General features: G+C 40.9%; 1 protein-coding gene across 12 annotated transcripts in view; it reads left to right on the top strand.

Moving 5' to 3' along the window:
* RUBCNL (rubicon like autophagy enhancer) overlaps positions 1-22548 on the top strand; it is a 71378-nt gene that overhangs the window by 29943 nt on the left and 18887 nt on the right. For 7 of the 12 annotated variants that reach the window (XM_053563954.1, XM_053563946.1, XM_053563947.1 and 4 more), the window contains exons 2-8: positions 1506-2142; positions 5953-6035; positions 6893-7103; positions 11986-12087; positions 12540-12600; positions 18723-18855; positions 21506-21651. In XM_053563954.1, coding sequence (XP_053419929.1) covers positions 1632-2142; positions 5953-6035; positions 6893-7103; positions 11986-12087; positions 12540-12600; positions 18723-18855; positions 21506-21651 — 1247 coding nt within the window. In that variant the 5' untranslated portion in view covers positions 1506-1631. Of the gene's footprint in view, positions 1-1505; positions 2143-5952; positions 6036-6892; positions 7104-11985; positions 12088-12539; positions 12601-18722; positions 18856-21505; positions 21652-22548 lie in introns of those variants that run through there. The other 5 variants (XM_053563953.1, XM_053563952.1, XM_053563955.1 and 2 more) reach the window with 4 other exon arrangements.

Here is a 22548-nt window from a genome sequence, read left to right as displayed (position 1 = left end):
GAGAAACATTTCCTGGGTCTGTAATTACAGCTGTGTTTTTCAGCCTTTTTTATCTCACACACACTTGAATTTACAGTTAAACTTTCACAGCACACTTACATTATGTTGATAAAACAAAAAAAAGAGTAAAAGAAAAGAACATATTTACTGTGGTTTGAATTTCTTTCAAAACTAATTATCTTTAAAGATGTTTGCAGCGCACCTAAGATCCTCTCGTGACACACCGGTGTCTTACAGCCCAGCAGCTGAAAATCGCTGAATTACAGTGGCAAGAGTGCTTCTCATTTATGTAGCTCTTGGCATTTTAACCATCATTTACTAAAGCTAATAAAATGAGCTTAATTAAAAGTGAGAGAACCATTTTTTTTTTTTTTTTGAGACAGAGTCACCCTGGGTAGGTGCTATCACGTCACAGCTCACAGCAACCTCCAACTCTTAGGCTTAAGTGATTCTCTTGTCTCAACTTCCCAAGTAGCTGGGATGACAGGCGCCCATCACAACGCCTGGCTACTTTTTGGCTGTAATTGTCATTGTTGTTTGGCGGCCTGGGCTGGATTCGAACCCACCAGCTCCCGTGTATGTGGCTGGCACCCTAGCTGCTGAGCTATAGGCACCAAGCTGTGAGAGAACCATTTTAAAGATGGATTCCAGAGGGTGGAACACTGTGGAGTGGGTTCCTTAAATATTATAAGCTAAATTTATGTTGATATTATATTAAAAAGTAATTAAATATTGTGCCTAATATAAGTTACAGGAAGCAAAGTTTTTAGTGCTATGGATTATCACTCTGTCCTTTTTTTTTTTTTTTTAAAGTGAGACAGTCTCACTTTACTGCCCCTGGTAGAGTGCTGTGGTGTCACAACTCACAGCAACCTCAAACTCTTGGGCTCAAGCAATTCTTTTGCCGCAGCCTTCCAAGTAGCTGGGACTACAGCTGCCTGCCACAATGCCTGGCTATTTTAAGAGACAAGGTCTTGCTCTGGCGCAGGTTGGTCTCGAACTTGTGAGCTCAAGCAGTTCACCTGCCTCAGCCACCCAGAGTGCTGGGATTACAGGGGTGAGCCACTGCCCCCAGTCCTGTCACCGTCTTACACTATGTATTCCATTTTGCTTACTTTGTTTAAATACAAAAACAAACTAAATAAAGATAAGAAAATTTGAAAATGTGTCTTTACTTCCAGATAGAATTCTCATTTTGGATTTGACATTTAATTTTATTAGGATAATTTCTATACATGGCTGTTTTACATTTTTATGTAATTTATCAGGTAGTCCTTTGTGGTTTCTTTATTTTTATGCCTTGCAAAATGTTTTCTGTCCCAATGTCAAGCTTCTAGTTTTAGTGCTGATTCATTTATTTTTTTGGACTTGTAAATCCAAATGGATTTTACTGTGTTGGATAGAGCCAAGTACAAACTTTAAAATTTTTTCCTTTTTGCCTCCTTAAAGTAAGTTGTGTCAAACTCTGATTGAACATTTATTTTGAATGATTCTTGCTTCTGCAGAGAAGCTCTCCAGATTCCCAGCCAGCCATGTGATGAGGTCAAGGCCCTGATCAGGCGGTAGAGCAGCCTTCCGAGAGCTCCTTCTATCTGTTTTGACCAGATTTGCACCAGCCCCAAGCTGGAGAGATGGTGTCACAGTCTACGAGCTGGCAGGATTCTTCTGTGGATCCCTGGGAAAGGATCAGCAATGATTCCAGCAACATTCACAGTTTGCCCAGCCTCCTGGAGCCTCACCAGCCCCCATGTCCACTAGACATCCGGTTCATAAGAAACAAAGCTGCCTGGATTAACCCTCAGTGTTTACAGCAAGAGCTGCAGGATTTGGCCCCCCAGGTGCCAGCAATGGGGAACATTGTCTCTTCCTCAGGCCCTCCACCTCCATCCCTTGGGGACTCCCTGACAGAGACCTCATTGTCTGAGCACACTGTGGACTCCCCTGGCAGCGCCTGTGCCCACAGAGGAGGTAAAAAGCTCAGTGACCTCTCTTTGACCTCCACTGAAGAACAGCTGGTGCTCCCAGGACGCTTTCACTCAAGGTCTCTGCCCACAAGTGCTAAGATTTTGGCCCTATCCCCGTGTCCTAGAGCTGACCGTGCCTTTTTTGGCCCTTCCCACCTGACAGCTTCTGCTGATAAAGGTAAGGTTAGTCAGTGACTCCCCTGTCCATGTGCTTGCTGTGCCTTGGCCGAAAGGCTGCCTTATCGACTTCCCTGTGAGAGGAAGTTCTCGGGGAAGTTCACCAGAAGCCGGTGCTTTAGCTTATTCACTGCTGTCGTCGGCTCAGCCACTGTGTGGTCACAACAGGTGAAATCAAGTTGTTTGCTTTCCCAGACTGGAGGGAAATGTCATCTTTTTAGCTCAACATAGTTGATAATACTGTGTGCCCCATCTCTGAGATGCTGTTTCCCATCAGGAACTTACAGCTCATTAAACTGTCTGCAAGGGAGAGCATCAGAAGTATTCTCAACTCAGTGTGGTGGAGGAAGGCGTTTCATACTACTGTTTATGGGTGATGAACTTGCTTCACCTATTATACGTATATTTACCTGTATAGAGTGTGACAGGAAAATAGTAAGATTTAAAAATAAACTTGATCCGCTTGGCACCTGTGGCTCAAGCAGCTAAGGCGCCAGCCACATACACCCGAGCTGGTGGGTTCGAATCCAGCCCAGGCCTGCCAAACAACAATGGCAGCTGCAACCAAAAAATAGCCGGGCATTGTGTTCCTGTAGTCCCAGCTACTTGGGAGGCGGAGGCAGGAAAATCACTTGAGTCCAGGAGTTGGAGGTTGCTGTGAACTGTGATGCCACAGTACTCTACTGATGGTGACAGCTTGAGGGTCTGTCTCAAAAAAAAAGAAAAAAAAAACTTGATCACACCAGGGATTGTAATAAACTCGTCAACATACAGATGTGGTCAATGTAAGGAACTGAGCCTAGTGTACTGAAACACACACATGGTACATGTCTGGTCCATGAAAATTAGGTCAACGTAAGGAGATGGTCACTGTAGGGAGGTGGTCAACTATGAGGGTTCTACTATAATAACTACAGTTGCCCCCAAAGACTGTACAAAACCTCTTTTTATTAAAACAAGTGTTCTGCCAGGTGCAGTGGCCCACTCCTATAATCCTAGCACTCTGGGAGGCTGGGACAGGATGGATTGCCTGAGCTCACGAGTTCAAGACCAGCCTGAGCAAGAGTGAGACCCCATCTCTATAAAAACAACAGCTAGGCATTGTGGCAGGCACCTTTAGTCCCAGCTACTCGGGAGGCTGAGGCAAGAGGATCACTTGAGCCCAATAGTTTGAGGTTGCTTTGAGCTATGATGCCAAGGCACTCTACTGAGGGTGACAAAGTAAGACTCTGTCTCAAAATAAATAAATAAATAAAATTATCCCATAGCTTTGTCTTTTTCCCGGAAAGAAAACAACACGGAAACCCCTTTTGCCCAAAGGCAAGGACTCTCAAGAATTCTCAGTGTTTTGAGAATTTCTCTCAAACTTGGCAAGGGAATTTAGAACTAAGAAAAAGAAGTTCCAGGTGATCTGGTTTGTTCATTCTTTGCTGTGGGGCGGTGATGGAGAGAATAGGCCTTGGCCGCTAACACATGGATTTTGCTATGACTGCTGCATTTCTTTTTTTTTTTTTTTAAAGTTCCCAATACCTTTTTTTTTTTTTTTATTGTTGGGGATTCATTGAGGGTACAATAAGCCAGTTACACTGATTGCAATTGTTAGGTAAAGTCCCTCTTGCAATCATGTCTTGCCCCCATAAAGTGTGACACACACTAAGGCCCCACCCTCCTCCCTCCATCCCTCTTTCTGCTTCCCCCCCCCCATAAACTTAATTGTCATTAATTGTCCTCATATCAAGATTGAGTACATAGGATTCATGCTTCTCCATTCTTGTGATGCTTTACTAAGAATAATGTCTTCCACTTCCATCCAGGTTAATACGAAGGATGTAAAGTCTTCATTTTTTTTAATAGCTGAATAGTATTCCATGGTATACATATACCACAGCTTGTTAATCCATTCCTGGGTTGGTGGGCATTTAGGCTGTTTCCACATTTTGGCAATGGTAAATTGAGCTGCAATAAACAGTCTAGTACAAGTGTCCTTATGATAAAAGGATTTTTTTCCTTCTGGGTAGATGCCCAGTAATGGGATTGCAGGATCGAATGGGAGGTCTAGCTTGAGTGCTTTGAGGTTTCTCCATACTTCCTTCCAGAAAGGTTGTACTAGTTTGCAGTCCCACCAGCAGTGTAAAAGTGTTCCCTTCTCTCCACATCCACGCCAGCATCTGCAGTTTTGAGATTTTGTGATGTGGGCCATTTTCACTGGGGTTAGATGATATCTCAGGGTTGTTTTGATTTGCATTTCTCTAATATATAGAGATGATGAACATTTTTTCATGTGTTTGTTAGCCATTCGTCTGTATGACTGCTGCATTTCAAATGGCAGCAAAATTTTCCTTTTCTAGAAACAGGGTAGGGGAAAGACCACCTGCTTCTGTGAACATTTCTGAGGCTGTAGAGTACCCTTCCACAGTGCCTTCTGTTTTCTGTAGGATTTACACATTCACAAAGCACCTTCACTTTCCTTATGTCCTTAATGTCCTAATAGGTAATTATCCCAATTTAAACATGGAGAAAATTTTGATACAGAGGCCTAGCTGGTGAATGGAGAGTTGAAACTGGAATCCAGTCTGGGCTTTTCCTCTATGCTTGGTGTCTGCAAACTATGAGCTGCAGGCTAAATCCTGCCTGCTAGCGTCCTGCTTTTGTAAAGTTGTTTTGTCTGTGGCCCACGACAGTGGCCGAATGAAGTAGTTGCAAAAGATAACTGTACGACCCTCAAATCCGCTGATATTTACTACCTAGTCCTAAACAGAAAAAAAATTTGCCAACCCAGATGGCTTCTGAAGCTAAGAGGTTTAAAGATTTTTGTGCAACCACCACTCTCTTGAACATGAACATGTTCTTGAGAACATGAAGCAAGGGATTTAAGTGACTCTGCTTGTAACTCTGTCACCTGAAAGCTGTATGACCTCCAGGACATTGGCAGCATTTTGTTCTAATTTAGCAGTTTGGGACAACTCAGCTCTCAGAGCACTCACAAACATTTTTGCTTTAAATTCTGCAAAAAGAAATCACATGATAGAGATGATATTTTTGATGGCGGTCATTGCCCGTGATGGAGTCTCTGAGCGTACAGCACACACCCTCTGCTGTATCTTCTTAGCTTTCCTGGGAGGAAGACTCTTTCAGAGAAGCAATGCTCACCTATGTCAGATGGATTTTTTCTGTAGAAAGGAAGTCAGTTGTGGTGGGATCACTTGCAATGAATTGGAGAAGTGGTTCTGGACTGTGCTTCGTCACCTTTCCATGACCCTGCAGGTGCATGCCATGACCATTTTCCCTTTCTACACTCTTGGCCTCACTGGTGTCCTCCCTGCCCTCTCAGACGGTACTTCTCAGTTACTGCTGCAGCTTCTCCTAGGAATGGTCATCATTAAGACAGTTTCCTCAGTCATCTTAGTGTACTCTATAATCGTGCTAGTCTTTTTTTTTTTTTTTTTTGAAATAGAGTCTCATTTTGTCACCCTCGGTAGAGTGCTATGGTGTCACAGTTCACAGCGACCTCCAACCCTTGGGCTTAAGCAATTCTCTTGCCTCAGCCTCCCAAGTAGCTGGGACTACAGGCGCCCACCACAATGCCCAGCTATTTTTTTGTTGCAGTTGTCATTGTTGTTTAGGTCTGGGCCACGTTCCAACCTGCCAGTCCCGGTGTATGTGGCCGACACCCTTAACCACTGAGCTATGGGCACCGAGCCTGTGCTAGTCTCTTAAAAACAGTATTTAAAAAGTCCTCCCTAGAATTGTTGTGTTTTCTTAGGTAATCTTTAAAGTGTTCTCCATTTTTAATTACTTGGTATTTTGGCAGATGCTGTTCAAGTCAGAGGAAGAACCATTTCTTTGAATTCCTTCTCACCAGAAGCTTTAGAGGTACCTGTTGATGTAGAAAAGGTGAATGCTTTCTTCTCTTTCTTCTTTCTTCTCTCTTCTTCTTCTTCTTCTTCACCGTAGAGATTATTAATCCTTTATCTCAACCTTCCTAATTGCCGCGTTGTTACAAATGGAACAAAGGGGTCCCACCCACAGGTTGAGAACCGCTGTTTTAGATAGTGATGTTCTGATTTAAACCTGGAGTCTTTACCTTAATGAGAGTTAGCAAATAGGTTTCATTTCAGCATTTAATTGGTAGAGCCTGCCAGGAGCATTAACGGTCACCTGTAGGGTTTTCCAGGATTGATGAATGACATCTGCCATTGGCCTGTCACCAACCTAGGTTTCTTATTTTTGAGACAGAGTCTCTCTCTGTTGCCCTGGGTAGAGTGCCATGGCATCAGCCTAGCTCACAGCAACTTCAGACTCCTGGGCTCAAGCATCCTCTTACTTTAGCCTCTTGAGTGGCTGGGACTTCAGGTACCTGCCACAATGCCCAGTTAATTTTTTTGTTTTTAGTAGAGACGGGGTCTGGCTCTTGCTCAGGCTGGCCTTGAACTCTGAGTTCGAGATCCTCTGCCTCGGCCTTCCAGAGTTCTAGGATTATAAGTGTGAGCTACCTTGACCAGCCAAACCTAGAGTTTTATGCAACAAGAAATTCAACTTGTCTGTTGGTCCTAGTGAGCTAACTCTATGTCTCTGGACAGTGTGGGTTATAAGTCACATAGTGACCCATGGCAACTTAGTTAAACGAACATGTATGTGTATATGCATTAACTCCACTTAAATAGAACTTGATTTTTCAAGTCTGATACACTTATCATGGAAAAAAAATGCTTATGCTCATGAGTATTTTAACTGATTTTTTTTCCCTACAGGAAAACGCCCACTTTTATGTTGCAGATATGATTATATCAACAATGGAGAAAATAAAGTGTAACATCCTGAGCGAACAGCAGGCAGAAGGCTGGAGACAAGAAGGCACCAGTGGGTCACTTGGTATTGTTCAAGCTGACTCTGAAGTGACCTCTGATACCAACATAAAGCAAGAATCCGTGTCTGCTACTTCTTCAGACAGTGGTTATGAAGGTAAGTTGGGCAAAAATGAGAAAACTTTTATGTCATACACTTACTCTCTTCTGTCAAACACCAACGTACAATAGTCCCCTCCTTATCCCAGGGGTATTATATTCCAGGATTTCCAATGGAGGCCTCAAGCATCAGCAGTACTGAACTCCAGATATACTGTGCTTTTTCACTTTGATAACCAATGTGGTCACTGAGTGACTCACGAGTGGGCAGCATTTATGGTATGGACATGCTGGACAAAGGCATGACTCAGGTCCTGGGCAGGATGGAGCAAGGCAGCATGAGATTTCATCACATTGCTTAGGCAGTGTGCAATTAAAAACATATGAATTATTTATGAAACTTTCCGTTTAATATTTTTAGACCACAATTGACTATAAATAACTGTAACTGTGGAAAATGAAACTACAGATAAGGAGGGACTGTATGTCTTTCAATCCTTTGTCTAAAACTCCTTGAGTCAATTCTATAATCCTCACCATTTCTGCCCTGTTGGCCTGGGGTTGGTTATCATGCCCCATCCAGTTGTCAAATTCTATTTTGTTTTGTTTTGTTTTCTTGGACTTCACCCTGGTTTCTTTTTTTTGCCAAAAAAAAAAAAGTGGCTACTGTATTCCTCTTCCTTCATTTCTGTCATTCTCCAAGCTCCTCTTTTTAATCCTGTCCTTTTCCAAGTAGTCCTCTTTCATTCATTCAATGAATGATGAGCCCGCGGTGTGCTAGGTGCTGGGAGTCAGCCAGAGCAGGGCATACGCTCCTTTCCTAAGGAGCAAGCGTGCTGCAGCAGAGGCTGCGGGGTAATTTGTGGAACCCAGGCAAGCACACGGTGCAACGCGTTACCAAGCAGGAGCAGCTCACCTCATTCTAGGATTCCCAGGGGCGGCATGTCACTGGGCCCTGCTCTGGTCGGGTGTGTGCCACTGCTCAGTCACCTGTGTGCAGGGGAGCTGCGGAATGCCATATGAATGATCATCCGTTTTGAGGCTACCAGGAGGGAGAAAAGGAACATGAGAGGAAAAGAAGTGATTTGCATTTTAGTACACTTGGCTTTACCTGTAATGTCTTCCATGTTTGTGTGCCCGTGTCTCCTGTTTCTAATTAGTGAAGAAATCATCCCTGATGTCTCAGTCAGAATGATTTCTCTTGCATCCCTTCCCCATTCCTGCTTTATACCTAGGCCCTACTGTGGCCTTCTGGCCAGTCACTCCGTAAGAACTACACCCACACTTAGTTCCTCGGTAGTGGTGTGCTGCCTTTAATTTTCCTTCTTTACTTTCAGCCTCCTTCCCCTCATTGGTTCCGCATGCATCTGTCTTCCTAGAACACTGCTCCTCGTCTTCTGTACTGGCCTGCCAAGCTTGTCACACATTTTGTTCTGAAATGTTCAGGTTGTGGGATTTGGCTTCCCTTGCTTTTCCAACAGCCATCTGCTGCTGTTCACCTTGGTTAGACCAGGTGGGCTTCGGGTAAAGGCAACTGTTTATAGCTGCTACCAGGCATTTCTGATTAGTTCCTGCCTCCAGGAACTAATTACTTATTTCAGACAAGGCCCCATGCTAAACCCAAACTCCTGCTTTGCAGAGGTGCTCCCAGAATGTGCGTTTCCCCAGTCACTGCACGTCAGGTCGTCCCTCCCTCCCATCCTTTAAAAGCAGTCTCTTGCCGCTGGCACCATGACATGCTCCCTGATGTAAATCTGGAAACTTCACAGGACAGAGGCACCGTCCATGTGGAATGAGACCAAGCTGTGCCCCAGATGCCCCACTGTTGACTGTGTGAGCGGCTCTTTCTGAGGTCATGCTGGGCACAGACCTGCCTCAGAACTTCCACGTGTGCTTTTCTGTGATTAAGTGTGTCAGTATCTCAACTCACTTGTGAGATTTTTAAGCTCTTAGATGGATGGGAAATTGTTTATATTTGGGTTTAGCATGGGGCCTTGTCTGAAATAAGTAATTTGTAAATATTTGTGAAGCGGTTGGGTGAAAACTGATATTTTAGCTAAAACTTTACAAAACACAAAGATATCAAATGAAATGTAAGAATGTTTCTACCTGCCAAAGATTTATCTTTTATTAAGTGTCTCTCTTGTAACATTTGTGGTGATAGATATTTGTCCATTGAGGTAGGGTGGTGTTCTTCAAACTACAGGTTGGTCCTGAGAGTAGTAAAACAAAACAGAAAACTAGAAATAGGATCATTAAGGACACCTTACTTAGTCAGGGTGTGCAATGTTTCCTGAAAGGTTTTTCATAAGTTAAATCTATTTTTTTTTTTTTTAGAGACAGAGTCTTACTTTGTTGCTCTTGGTAGAGTGCTGTGTTGTCACAGCTCACAGCAACCTCCAGCTCTTGGGCTTAGGAGATGCTCTTGCATCAGCCTCCCAAGTAGCTGGGACTACAGGCGCCCGCCACAACGCCTGGCTATTTTTTTGTTGCAGTTTGGCCAGGGCCGGGTTTGAACCCGCCACCCTTGGTTTATGGGGCCGGTGCCTTACTCACTGAGCCACAGGTGCTGCCCATAAGTTAAATCTATTATTGTGCCCAAAACAGAGTGAGATACAGAGATGGGTGATAGCCCATGTCACCCATGAGGGTACTGAAGCTGGATGTTCTAACTGTGCACAGTCCACAGTTCACAGCTAGCATGGAGCAGTGTTCTTTCAAAGTTAGACCAACTCAGATAACTTCCGTGTAACCTATGGGCTAGACTATTTCCCTGAACAACTGTATTCAGTTCTCTGTGTTTCTTTCTGATGTATATTCAGATTTATAGTTTTACAAAGTTATACTCATAATAACTATGTGATTGTATTAATAATAACTACATTAATAATATGATTAGATTTCATATCCATTTTTGTCATATTCATTTATTCATGTTGCCAGAGTTTTCACATTATTCTTTATTAAAAGTTTGTTTTCTTTTTTTTAAATTTCAGGTTAATATGAGGGAACATATGATTAGGTTACATCATTTGTGTTTGTAAGGTAGAATCCAAAGTCCTTGTTGGAATTGAGTCTTTCACCCAGGAAGTGTGCCGTATGCCCCTACATTGTACCTGATAGCTGGGAACTTCCCCAGTCCCCTTCCCTTCTCCCACTTCTTGGATTTAATTGTGTTTTCCTCTTATGTGAGTCTCTAAAAGTTTTTTCAGTTAGAAGCAGGATCTTGCCCAGGTTGGACTTATACTATTGGGGTCAAGTGATCCTCTTGCCTCAGCTTCTGGAGTAGCTGGGACTGCAGGCGCCCACCATGGACCTAGTGGATTTCACTTTTTTTTATGTTAGTATTTAAAGGTGCAATTTGCAAAATCAATATTCTATTATTATTGATTTTATAACCTAAACATCTAGGTTGCTTTTAATATTTTAAATGGACTACAAATAGTTCCTTTGTGGTCAAGCTCTTCCTTTTTCACTTTCTTTTTAATAATGTACTTAGGATAATTCCCATCAATTAGGGATTGAAAATGTAAACATGCTTGTATTAGTTTCCAAGGGCTGCTGTAACCAAAATTCCACTGTGTGAGTGGCTTAAAATGACAGAAAAAACAACAGTTGTGGAAGATAGGAGTTAGAACTTCAGTTTTTGAATGGTTTGGTTCTTTCTGGAAGCTCTGAGGAAGAATCTATGTCATACCTTGTTCCTGCTTCTGGTGGTTTCAAGCAATTACTAGCATCCGTTGGCTTGTGGACACATCACTCCGATCTCTGTCTTCACGTGAGATTCTTTTTGTGTATCTGTATCTCTGTATCCACATTTCCCTCTTTTTATGATACTAGTCTTAGGTATCATCAAGGCCCACCCAAATCCAGTATGATCTCATCTTAACTCGCTACATCTGCAAAGGCCCTATTTCCAAAGACGATCACATTCATAGGTTCTGTATGGACATGAATTAATTAATTAATTTTTGAGACAGATTCTCACTACGTCACCCTGGGTAGAGTGCCTTGGCGTCACAGCTCACAGCAACCTCAAACTCCTGGGCCAAAGTGATTCTCTTGCCTCAGCCTCCCAAGTAGCTGGGACTTACCAGCCACAATGCCAGCTATTTTTTTTTGTTGTAGTTGTCACTATTGTTTGGCAGGCCAGGACCAGGTTCAAGCCTGCCAGCCCCAGTGTATTGGGCCTGTGCCCCAGCTGCTGAGATGCAGGTGCTGAGCCAAGTATGAACATGAATTTTGGGGGGGAAACTATAGTATAATATAATATAATGTAATATAATATAATATAATAATATAAGACAACCCAGTATAATACAATAAACCCTCCTAGTTGACCATCTCCCCACGTTGACTACCTCCTTAAGTTGACCTAATTTTCATAGACTGGACCTATAAGACCTAGTTTCTTATATCAGTCACCTCTGTATGTTGACCAGTTTGTTACAGTCCCATGAGTGGTCCACAGACAGAGGTTCTACTATATTTATGGGTTCTATAATCTTTGTCTCACTGTGAGGCTGAGACTGTTGTCTCCCCATTCATGTTTTTTTTTTTTTTTTTTTTTTTGGCCAGGGCTGGGTTTGAACTCACCACCTCTGGCATATGGGGCTGGAGCCCTACTTTTTTGAGCCACAGGCGCTGCCGCCCCCCAATTCATTTTTTTAAGTATTGTGTTACAGAAATCTTCAAACATCTAAAAATAGGCAGATTGCTATCATAAATGCCCATATACTTATCAGTCCTTTAATCATAGTGAATGGAAGAAGAATACAAAAAGTTCCCTGTATTCTTAAATTTCAAAGCTGAGATTTTTAATTCTTTTAAAGTAAACTTTTAGCCCTTTTCATTTCCCAATTTCTATTAAGTTGGATGTTGCAGGTTGTGCAGTTTTTCTTTTTCTTATGGTTGGTGAAAACCTCCTTCCCGTTTTCTAGGTTGTGCTGTGTTACAGGTCAGCCCGGTGGCCAAAACACCTACTTACAATGAAACGGTGAAAGAGACCTGCAAATGTGACTTTGAAGAATTTGTTATTTTAGGTAAGATTTGTAAGCTTGTTGGGTCTGACTGGCTGCCTTCCTCTTCCCTCTGCACATAGGTGCTAACAAGCATCACCTAGCACGCTATTGCGGCATTCACAGAAATTTCTCCCAGAACCAGATTACAATCCCTGACATCAGAAAATAAGGTGTTCTTGTTTCAAATGTCTTGATAATTAATCTCTCCTGTCATTGATAGAATTGAATGAAAAAGTAGATATTCATTATGGTCTAATCTCTTGTTGGCCTGTCAAGTATATTTTGGTGAAACTTTCAGATGAACTTCTATCTTTGGTTAGAATATAGGCCCATAATAGGAACTCAAAAGAACCTGAAGCATAGAAATACTGTATATAATTGGCTCTTACTGAAATGTTCTTCTTATAAAATTGACTATGATTAGGTAAAACAGACTGAAAGATCTCATTACTCTTTCCTTTATTTTCCCACAGAAGTTGGAGAGTTTAATGATATCACAGAAACCTGTGGGTGTTCCTGCAGCTCCCCTAAGAGGTACTGTCTTCTGTATGCACCCACACATAGACCCTGGGTGGTCATCTCTGAGGCACCGTGACTGCTTGTACTTGACTTCTGGAGCCAAATTTATCCAGTTCCAACAATTTGTTCCAGTGAACCTAGGGTATTACCACCTAGAAATGAAACAATTACCTCCAAAGTTTCCATAGTTTTTTTTTCTTTTTTTTTTGAGACAGAGTCTCACTATGTCACCCTTTGGTAGAGTGCTGCACTATCACAGCTCACAGCAACGTCAAACTCTTGGGCTTAAGCGATTCTCTTGCCTCAGCCTCCCAAGTAGCTGGGACTGTAGGCGCCCGCCACAGCGCCCGGCTACCATAGTGTTTTATAGTGTATAAAAGATTTTATGTGTGTTCTCTTTTTTCCTCTCTCCCTCTTTTTTTTTGAGATAGAGTCTCACTGTGTGGCCCCAGGCCACAGTGCCTTGGCGTCATAGCTCATAGCAATCTCAGCCTACTAAGTAGCTGGGATTACAGGTGCCTGCCACAGTGCCTGGCTATTTTTGGAGATGGAGGTGTCTCACTCTGGCTCAGGCTGGTCTCAAACTTGTGAGCTCAGGTAGTCCACCTGCCTTGGCTTCCTAGAGTGCTAGGATTACAGGCATGATCCACTGTGCCTGGTCTATTTCTATTTTTAGCAGAGATGGGGGGTCTCATTCTTACTGAGGCTGATCTCAAGTGATCTACCCATCTTGGCCTCCCAGAGTGCTAGGATTACAGGCATGAGTCACTGTGCCTGATCATACATTCTCATTTAATCCTCATTGACATCCTGAGCAAATTTTATGTGGGTAAGTGTGTATTTTTAAACCCCATTTTATAGACCTAGAAAAGGAGACTCACACAGCATGTGAGTCAGGACACAATGCTGTTAAATAGTAGAAGTAGGGCTTGAATGAAGGTCTTCGACTCTAAATCCAATGTTCTTTTCACCACACCTCCAGGTCCTCGTACCCTCAATCAATAAAAGATTCATCCAGCATGGGGGAATTGTGTTAAGTAAGATACTGGGCAGTGATTCATGCCTCATTTTTTACAACAGCCGCCTCTGAGTTTTGAGGGTGAGGAGAATAGTTGAAAAGCAGAGGTAGACTTAACATTGTAATGGAAGTTTTAGCCATCGCAATTAGGGAAGAAAAGGCGATCAAGGGTATCCACATAGGGTCGGAAGAGATCAAACTTTTGTTCTTCGCAGATGATATGATTGCATATTTGGAAAACACCAGGGATTCTACTACAAAACTCTTAGAAGTGATCAAGGAATACAGCAGTGTCTCAGGTTACAAAATCAACATTCATAAATCAGTAGCCTTTATATATACCAACAATAGTCAAGCTGAAAAAAAGTTAAGGACTCTATTCCATTCACATAGTGCCAAAGAAGATGAAATACTTGGGAGTTTATCTAACAAAGGATGTGAAAGATCTCTAGAGAACTATGAAACTCTAAGAAACAAAAAAGCTGAAAATGTTAACAAATGGAAAAACATACCATGCTCATGGCTGGGAAGAATCAACATTGTTAAAATCTCCATATTACCCAAAGCAATATACAATTTTAATGCAATCCCTATTAAAGCTCCACTGTCATACTTTAAAGATCTTAAAAAAATAATACTGTGTTTTATATGCAATCAGAAAAAACCCTGAATAGCCAAGACATTACTCAGAAATAAAAACAAAGCAGGAGAAATTACGCTACCAGACCTCAGACTATACTATAAAATGATAGTGATCAAAACAGCATGGTACTGGCACAAAAACAGAGAGGAAAATGTATGGAACAGAATAGAGAACCCAGAGGTGAACCCAGCTACTTACCATTATTTGATCTTTGACAAGCCAATTAAAAACATCCAGTGGGGAAAAGATTCCCTATTTAACAAATGGTGCTGGGTGAGTTCACCTGTAGAAGACTGAAACTGGACACACACCTTTCACTAACAAATAGTGCTGGCAACCTGTAGAAGACTGAAACTGGACACACACCTTTCACCATTAACTAAGATAGACTCTCACTGGATTAAAGATTTAAACTTAAAACATGAAACTATAAAAATATTAGAAGAGAGTGCAGGGAAAACTCTTGAAGAAATCAGTCTGGCGAATATTTTATGAGGAGGACCCCCTGGGGAATTGAAGCAGCTTCAAAAATACACTACTGAGACCTGATCAAACTAAAAAGCTTCTGCACAACCAAGAACACAGTAAGTAAAGCAAGTAGATAGCCCTCAGAATGGGAGAAGATATTTGCAGGTTATGTCTCCGACAAAGGTTTAATAACCAGAATCCACAGAGAACTCAAACGTATAAGCAAGAAAAGAACAAGTGATCCTATTGCAGGCTGGGCAAGGGACTTGAAAAGAAACTTTTCTGAGGAAGACAGGCGCATGGCCTACAGACATATGAAAAAATTCTCATCATCCTTAATCATCAGAGAAATGCAAATCAAAACTACTTTGGGATATCATCTAACTCCAGTAAGATTAGCCCATATCACAAAATCTCAAGACCAGAGATGTTGGCATGGATGTGGAGAAAAGGGAACTCTTCTACACTGCTGGTGGGAATGCAAATTAATACATTCCTTTTGGAAAGATGTTTGGAGAACACATAGAGATCTAAAAATAGATCTGCCATTCAATCCTATAATTCCTCTACTAGGTATATACCCAGAAGACCAAAAATCACATTATAACAAAGATATTTGTACCAGAATGTTTATTGCAGCCCAATTCATAATTGCTAAGTTATGGAAAAAGCCCAAGTGCCCATTGATCCACGAATGGGTTAATAAATTGTGGTATATATACACCATGGAATATTATGCAGCCTTAAAGAAAGATGGAGACTTTACCTCTTTCATGTTCACATGGATAGAGCTGGAACATATTCTTCTTAGTAAAGTATCTCAAGAATGGAAGAAAAAGTACCCAATGTACTACTATGAAACTAATTTATGGCTTTCATATGATAGCTATAACCCAGTTATAAGCTAAGAATATGGGGAAGGGGGAGAGGGAGGGAAGAGAGGGGAAGGATGGGGTAAGGGAGGGTGATTGGGGGTTTACACCTACAGTGCATCTTACAAGGGTACATTTGAAACTTAGTAAATGTAGAATATAAATGTCTTAACACAGTAACTAAGAAAATGCCAGGAAGGCTATGTTAACCAGTGTGATGAAAATATGTCAAATGGTCTATAAAACCAGTGTATGGTGCCCCTGATTGCATTAATGTACACAGCTGTGATTTAATAATAAAATAAAAATAAAATTACAGTAGAACCTCTGTAAGTTGACCACCTAAGGGACTGTAACAAAGTGGTCAACATGCAGAAGTGGTCAACATAAGGAACTAAGCCTACTATACTGCTATGTACATATACTTTACTTTCTTATACAGCTTGTATTAGAGAATATCATATGAAATCATATGTAATCAAAACATAGTAAAATCACATATACAGTATTATACAAAAATGAGTACATCTACTGTTTTCTCGTGGTTTAATCATTCTGTCTGAAAAGAGTCAATCTTAGTCTGTTTCTTATTCTTATTGTAAAGATAAATGGAGAAAGCACTCTCAACATTGGCTACACCACTTGGCATAACTGGCCATTTTCCGTGGCATATGTCTTCAACTGCATTGTCAGACACCTGACATCCTCTTCTTTTGGAGTCTCTAATTTTCGTTGTCATTCTCCACTTGTTTCTTCCACTTCATCAGCTGCTTCATGTACTTTGGAGAGTTTTTGCTTTTATGTTTGTTATCCTTCATGAGACTCCTGTTAGGCATCGCCTAAAAAAGAGACTATACTCATCAGTGTTAAAGATGTTGTCCTCTGTGAAGCTGCTGGTGAAGACTGGGAACTTTTTGATGAATTCTTCCACAACTTCTACTGGAGCATCATTGGATTCCCCACACAAGACTTTTTGGGAGCTCTCGTGTCACAGTTTAAATTTCTCAAACCCATCACTTGATGCTAGGAAATCTGCCACCCGAATTCTTGGGCAATTTTTTTGGCAACTTCTTGGATCAGCCCAAAGACTTGGGCCTTAACTGCCCTCATTTGTTTGAACCAGCTTAATGTGGCTTCATTGACTTCATCAGGGAACTTTTCTCATTTTCCGTTGTATTTACCTTACTATCTCTCCAAGTACTCATGTTTACATTTTTGGATGTTGCCTGCTGTGATCTTGCTAACATCAAAATGTCTGCTCCCTTTCTTTGGCAGCTGCTTTCCAGAAAATGTAGAAAATCAAACTTTTTCTTCAGTGTCAGCAATTTGAGTTCTTTCCTTTGGGCCATCATGTCTCAATGAACTACAAAATTTTTCAGTAATTGTAGGATGTACCTACAATTCAGACCTTCACACTGAAAAATTCTTTTGCAATCAGTGTAACCTGGCTTATTGTACCCTCAATGAATCCCCAACAATAAAAACAATAAAAAAAAAAAAGAAAAAGAAAAATTCTTTTGCAACATGGAATAAACAATAAGAGCTTATGCCCAATCCAATATGTGGTAATAATAACATGAAAAAATAATACAACTAAGTGGCAAAGCTTACACCTTCTATTCCTTGGTGTAGAGCGGACTCAAATGGTCATGTTATAGAGGGTAAATTGTATGTCACAGTTCATGTTGTCAAGGTACAACTAACAGAGGGAGTCATATAGAGGTCAGTCTTCCATTGAATACATGTGATACATAGGTCAACTTAAAGATGTAGTGAATGTAGGGAGGTGGTCAACTATGGAGGTCCTATACATGTAATACTATTTTTTATTAGGAATAGATGTTAACTATTCTCAAATGCCTTTTTCGGCTTTTCTTGACATATTTTCCACTCTTTGTCCTGCCAATATAATGAATTGCATTCATAGATTTTTTTTCTACTATCAAATTGTTCTCAGAGTAAACCTTGTTTTTTGTACATTATTTTTCTTATACAGATTGGATTTTTTATTAAAACTTTCTTTTTGATGTTTGCAGTCATCTTTGTAAGTGTAACTGTCATGTAGTTCTATTTTTGTGTTTTCTTTATCATGTTTAGAGTCAATGTTATACTGTTTTCATTAAACTAGGGAAGCTTTCCTTTTTCTGCTGTAGAACAGTTTAAATGGCACAGAATTGAAAGAATTTACCTATTTGTCTAGGCTTGGTGCTTTTCATGGAGTGGCACTTTATTTTCTCGGCTTCTTCCTTAACTTATGTGTTAATTTTCTTTCAATCCTTGGATTAATTTTTGGTAATTCATATTTTCCTAGGAAAATCATTCATTTAGATTTGTTGATTTATACAATTTAATAATATCAGGGTTGTTTCCTTCCTTTTGTGATTCCTACTTTTGTGGTTTATGATTTTGTTTCTTGGCAGAAACGACTGAAATCAGTTCTCTTTTATTTTTCATCTTTTAAGCACTCTGGCTAAGTTTCCATTAGTTTTAAATATAGAATTTTTGTACATTTTACATAATGCCATTGGGGGGAAAATAGCAGTAGATCAGTACATTAAATAGCAGTTTTACATATTTCTATTTGCAAAGTTAGTTTCCGAATCTTTTCCAACTCTTAATAGTCTTATAATAGGATTGTTGTGTTAGACTTGGCAAAATTATATCCTGTTGAATCAAGCTCAATAAAGAGAGATTGTTCTTTAAAAAAAAAAAAGAATGAAAGAAAAAGTATCCAATGTACTCAGCCCTACTATGAAACTAATTTATGGCTTTCATATGAAAGCTATAACCCAGTTATAACCTAAGAATATGGGGAAGGAGGAGAAGGAGGAGAGGGGTGAGGATGGGCAGAGGGAGGGTGATTGGTGGGATTACACCTACAGTGCATCTTACAGTGAAACTTAGTAAATGTAGAATATAAATGTCTTAACACAATAACTAAGAAAATGCCAAGAAGGCTGTTAACCAGTGTGATGAAAATATGTCAAATGGTCTATAAAACCAGTGTATGTTGCCCCATGATCGCATTATGTACACAGCTATGATTTAATAATAAAATTAAAGAAAAACAGAGGTAGACCTTGAACATGCTCTTTATGAATATAGTTTTTCAGTTTTTGCATCTCTTACATTTCAGTGTCACGTATGACCCAGATTTCAATTCGGCTGAGCTGTTAGCCAGAGAGCTGTACCGAGTTTTCCGCAAGTGTTGGATGTTGTCAGTAATTAATTATCAGCTGGCAGGTTCTCTGAATGCAGCTGGCTCAGTAGTAAGTATCAAAATTACTTGAACTTGAATCAAAAGTTCTTAAATTCTCATTTTACCTGCCCTATTCATTTGAAATATTTATTTCCTTGTATGCTGAGTGTTGGGAGCGTCTCAAAATGAATGATGAAACTGTTGTGTTGAGGGCTTATTGTACCCGGGACTGTACTCAGCAATTCTCAATTTGATCCTCATCAGCATCCTATTAGGTAGCCGCCGTTGTTATTTTTAAAGTGATGGGCCCAGCCCCTCAGCAGGGCTGATCAGTGGCAAAGCAGGAGCTCTGCGCCAGGCTGCTAATTGGAAAGCACAGGCTGGTTCCCTTGTAGGACACACTGCCCTCTGAGAGCATGCAGCCACCTCTGGGCAGGGAACTTCATGACAAAGGCTAAAATAAGGATTGGAAAAAAGCACTCCAAGTATAGGGCAGGGAGTTTTAATTTTATCAGGGGAACTTGATCATGACCTAAAAGAAAGAGCCTGAGGCACAAAATATAATTTAAAGAGTTTATTTGATACAAAGTGAGGACAACTGCCCAGAAGAATCAGACCCCAATTAACCTAGGGTGTGAGCTCCATTTGGCCTGTGCTGCAAGCAGGGATTTTTTTTTGTCTGGAGCCGGGTTTGAACCTACCACCTCCCCTATATGGGGCTGGCGCCCTATCCTTAAGCCACAGGTGCTGCCTAAGCAGCATTTTTCCCTCCCTTCCTCTTTCCTTCCCTTCCTTTCCCTTCCCTTTTTTCCCCTTTCTTTTATTTTCCTTTCTTTTCCTTTTTTTTTTTCTTTCTTGACAGGAGCTTTCTCTGTCATCCAGGCTAGAGTGCTGTGGCATCATCATAGCTCACTGCAACCTCAAACTCCTGGGCTTAAGTGATCCTCCTGGCTCAACCTTCCTAATAACTGGGACCGTCACACCCGGCTAATTTTTTCTGGGTTTTTTTTTTTTTGTGTGTGTGTGTGTGTGTGTGTGTGTGTGTAGATAAGGTTGTGCTCTTCTCAAACTCTTGGTCTCAAGCAGTCCCAATCCCTTAGCCTCCCAAAGTGCTGTGAGTGCCTGGTTGCAAAGCAGATTTTTAAAGGCAAAAAGTAGGGACAGGGAGGAGGCTGATACCAAGTTGTTTGCCAAGAATTCTCATTGCTTTGTAGAAATAGCATTGATTTATGATTGGTAGATATTGTTAACATATGATGGGTGGGTTACAGTGTCCAGGGCAGTGTGGCAACAGCAAGCAGTTTCAGGAAAAAAATACATAGTTCAGAGGGAAGGAAGTGGGCCATGACTGCTGACTCATTTTAAAGCCTCTCTGGGTCTGCTTATTTAGAAGGACTCAACATTCCTCAGATAAAAGCTCATTTCACATTGGAAAGGCTGATGAGAGATCTCGGAACTTGAGCTCAGTATTAGGCTGGCCAGAAAGATGGCAGGTAGAAACATGGGGGACAGTGTTCTCGGCAAAGAGGGGGCTGCAGCAAGGGAGGTGCATGGTGTGTGCTATTGAGCAGAGAGGCTTGGTGTGGTTAAATAATACCTGTTGGTGTGTGGGAGGTTGATCTTTATGGAAATAAGACTTGAATGCTAGTGGTTCCATTGTGGGGACATAGAATGCTAATTTGATAAGTTTGGATTTTAAATAGTAGTAGGAGAGTACAGGGGGTCAGAGAGCAGCCACAGAACAGCTATAAGCAAGGGAATGATCTTAACAGAGCTGTTTCTGGGTAGAGTAGGGCTTCTGAGTGGCAGAGTCTGTCAGTCTCTGAGTGAAAGGGGTGAGGCTTTTGTTATTTATAAATATATTCCAGGTTAGAATGACCTACTTACAGTAAATTCAATGTCTGGAAATAAACGAACTAAAATTACTAAGAAAAGTGATCTCAGCTGGATTGTGTTAGAAGCAGTTCTACCGCCCAGGGCTTTAAAGACATGGGGAGTTTTTGCCAAGTCCTTCAGTTCAGTTGAATGCAGCTTTAATTTTTCAAGGCAAATTTTAATGTTGGACACACACTTGAAAATTCCTTTATTTAAATTCATATTTCTTTTTGAGACAGAATCACTCTGTCTCCCTGGGTAGAGTGCCATGGAATCATAGTTCATAGCAACCTCAAATGTCTGGGCTCAAGCAATTCTCTTACCTCAGCTTCCTGAGTAGTTGGGACTATAGGCACCTGCTGCAACATCTGGCTAATTTTTCTATTTTTTTTTTTTTTTCCTAGAGACAAGAGTCTTACTTTATTGCCCTTGGTAGAGTGCTGTGGCATCACAGCTCACAGGAACCTCCAGCTCTTGGGCTTAGGTGCTTCTCTTGCCTCAGCCTCCCGAGTAGCTGGGACTACAGGCATAATGCCCAGCTATTTGTTGTTGTTGTTGTTGCAGTTTTGGCCGGGGCTGGGTTTGAACCTGCCACCCTCGGTATATGGGGCCGGTGCCCTACCCACTGAGCCATAGGCACTGCCCCTAATTTTTGTATTTTTAGTAGAGATGAGGTCTCACTCTTGCTCAGGCTGGTCTTGAACTCCTGAGCTCAAGTGATCTACCCCTGCCTTGGCCTCCCAGAGTGCTAGGATTACAGACATGAGCCACCATGCCCAGCCCTATTTAAATTATTGAAATGTGCTTGTTTAAATTGTTCCTAAATCCTCTTATGTATTATGCAGGTTGTAGATGAAGAGCGTGTCCAAGAAGACTTTGAATCCAGCATGAGCATGGTACAGGATATTAAATTTAAGTCTAGGATCAGAGGGACTGAAGAATGGGCCCCTCCAAGATTTCAAATTATATTTAATATTCATCCACCACTAAAGTAAGTATGGGCTGCTGCTTGGTCCTCCATCTTAAATAGGTTGTGACAGATCCCACCTCACGCTTTATGGAAGTAGGTGAAGGAAGAAAATAATACGCTGAGGAACCCAGGAAAACTTGTTTTAGGAAAAGGAAAGTTGTGTGTATTTTCTGGCTTAGCTTTGCTGGCACCTTGTGTATCGTGAGCTTTTGAGTTTCGACAAGTTGAGAATTTAACTATACAAATGAATTAGGGATGTTACATAGCAACTGGAAACTCAATAGGCTTAAAGTGGCTAATATTGAAACTTAAAAATCATATACAGTAATTTTAAAACACAGAATAATTTTATTTTCCAGTACCATCATTGCAGAATAAACATTAATGAATACATTTTGAAAAGGGAAAGTTCAATCTTAAGGAGAGCTTCTTAGTTAAAAAATGTGACTGAATATAAATAAAAATTATTTGTTGTCTAAGCAGTAACACAAGTACATTTCCTTGGATTCATTTGTGAATTTTTCAAGTGCATCATCCTTTGGTACCTGGTCTCCCTGAACTGTCTTTGTGTAACGTGTCTGCAGTTCTCTCTGGAGATAATACTTTTTCCATGGGCAATGAGAAGTCCCTAAAAACTCCTTGGTGAAGTAGTTATTTGTGATACTGACTTCTGCTTTGGTTTTAGCAGAAGCTTTTAAAGAATTCTAGAAAGACAAAACAACTCAGAAGATACCCCCAAAGGAAATAAACCCATATATACATTTCAAGTAATAATTTAATTATAATTAGTTCTAAGAGTATATGAGAAGTATATATCTATCTGATTATAGATAAAGATTATAGACAAAAAATTTTAACCAAGTACAATTTTTTCATTCCTCTTGGTTTGTATTAAATTGGGTATGCAAACTGCTGTTA

This window comes from Nycticebus coucang, chromosome 15, assembly GCF_027406575.1.
Source record: "Nycticebus coucang isolate mNycCou1 chromosome 15, mNycCou1.pri, whole genome shotgun sequence".
In the NCBI taxonomy this organism is placed as follows: Eukaryota; Metazoa; Chordata; class Mammalia; order Primates; family Lorisidae; genus Nycticebus; species Nycticebus coucang.
Note: the sequence above shows the minus strand (reverse complement) of the source record. Positions and strands in the feature narration are given on the sequence as shown.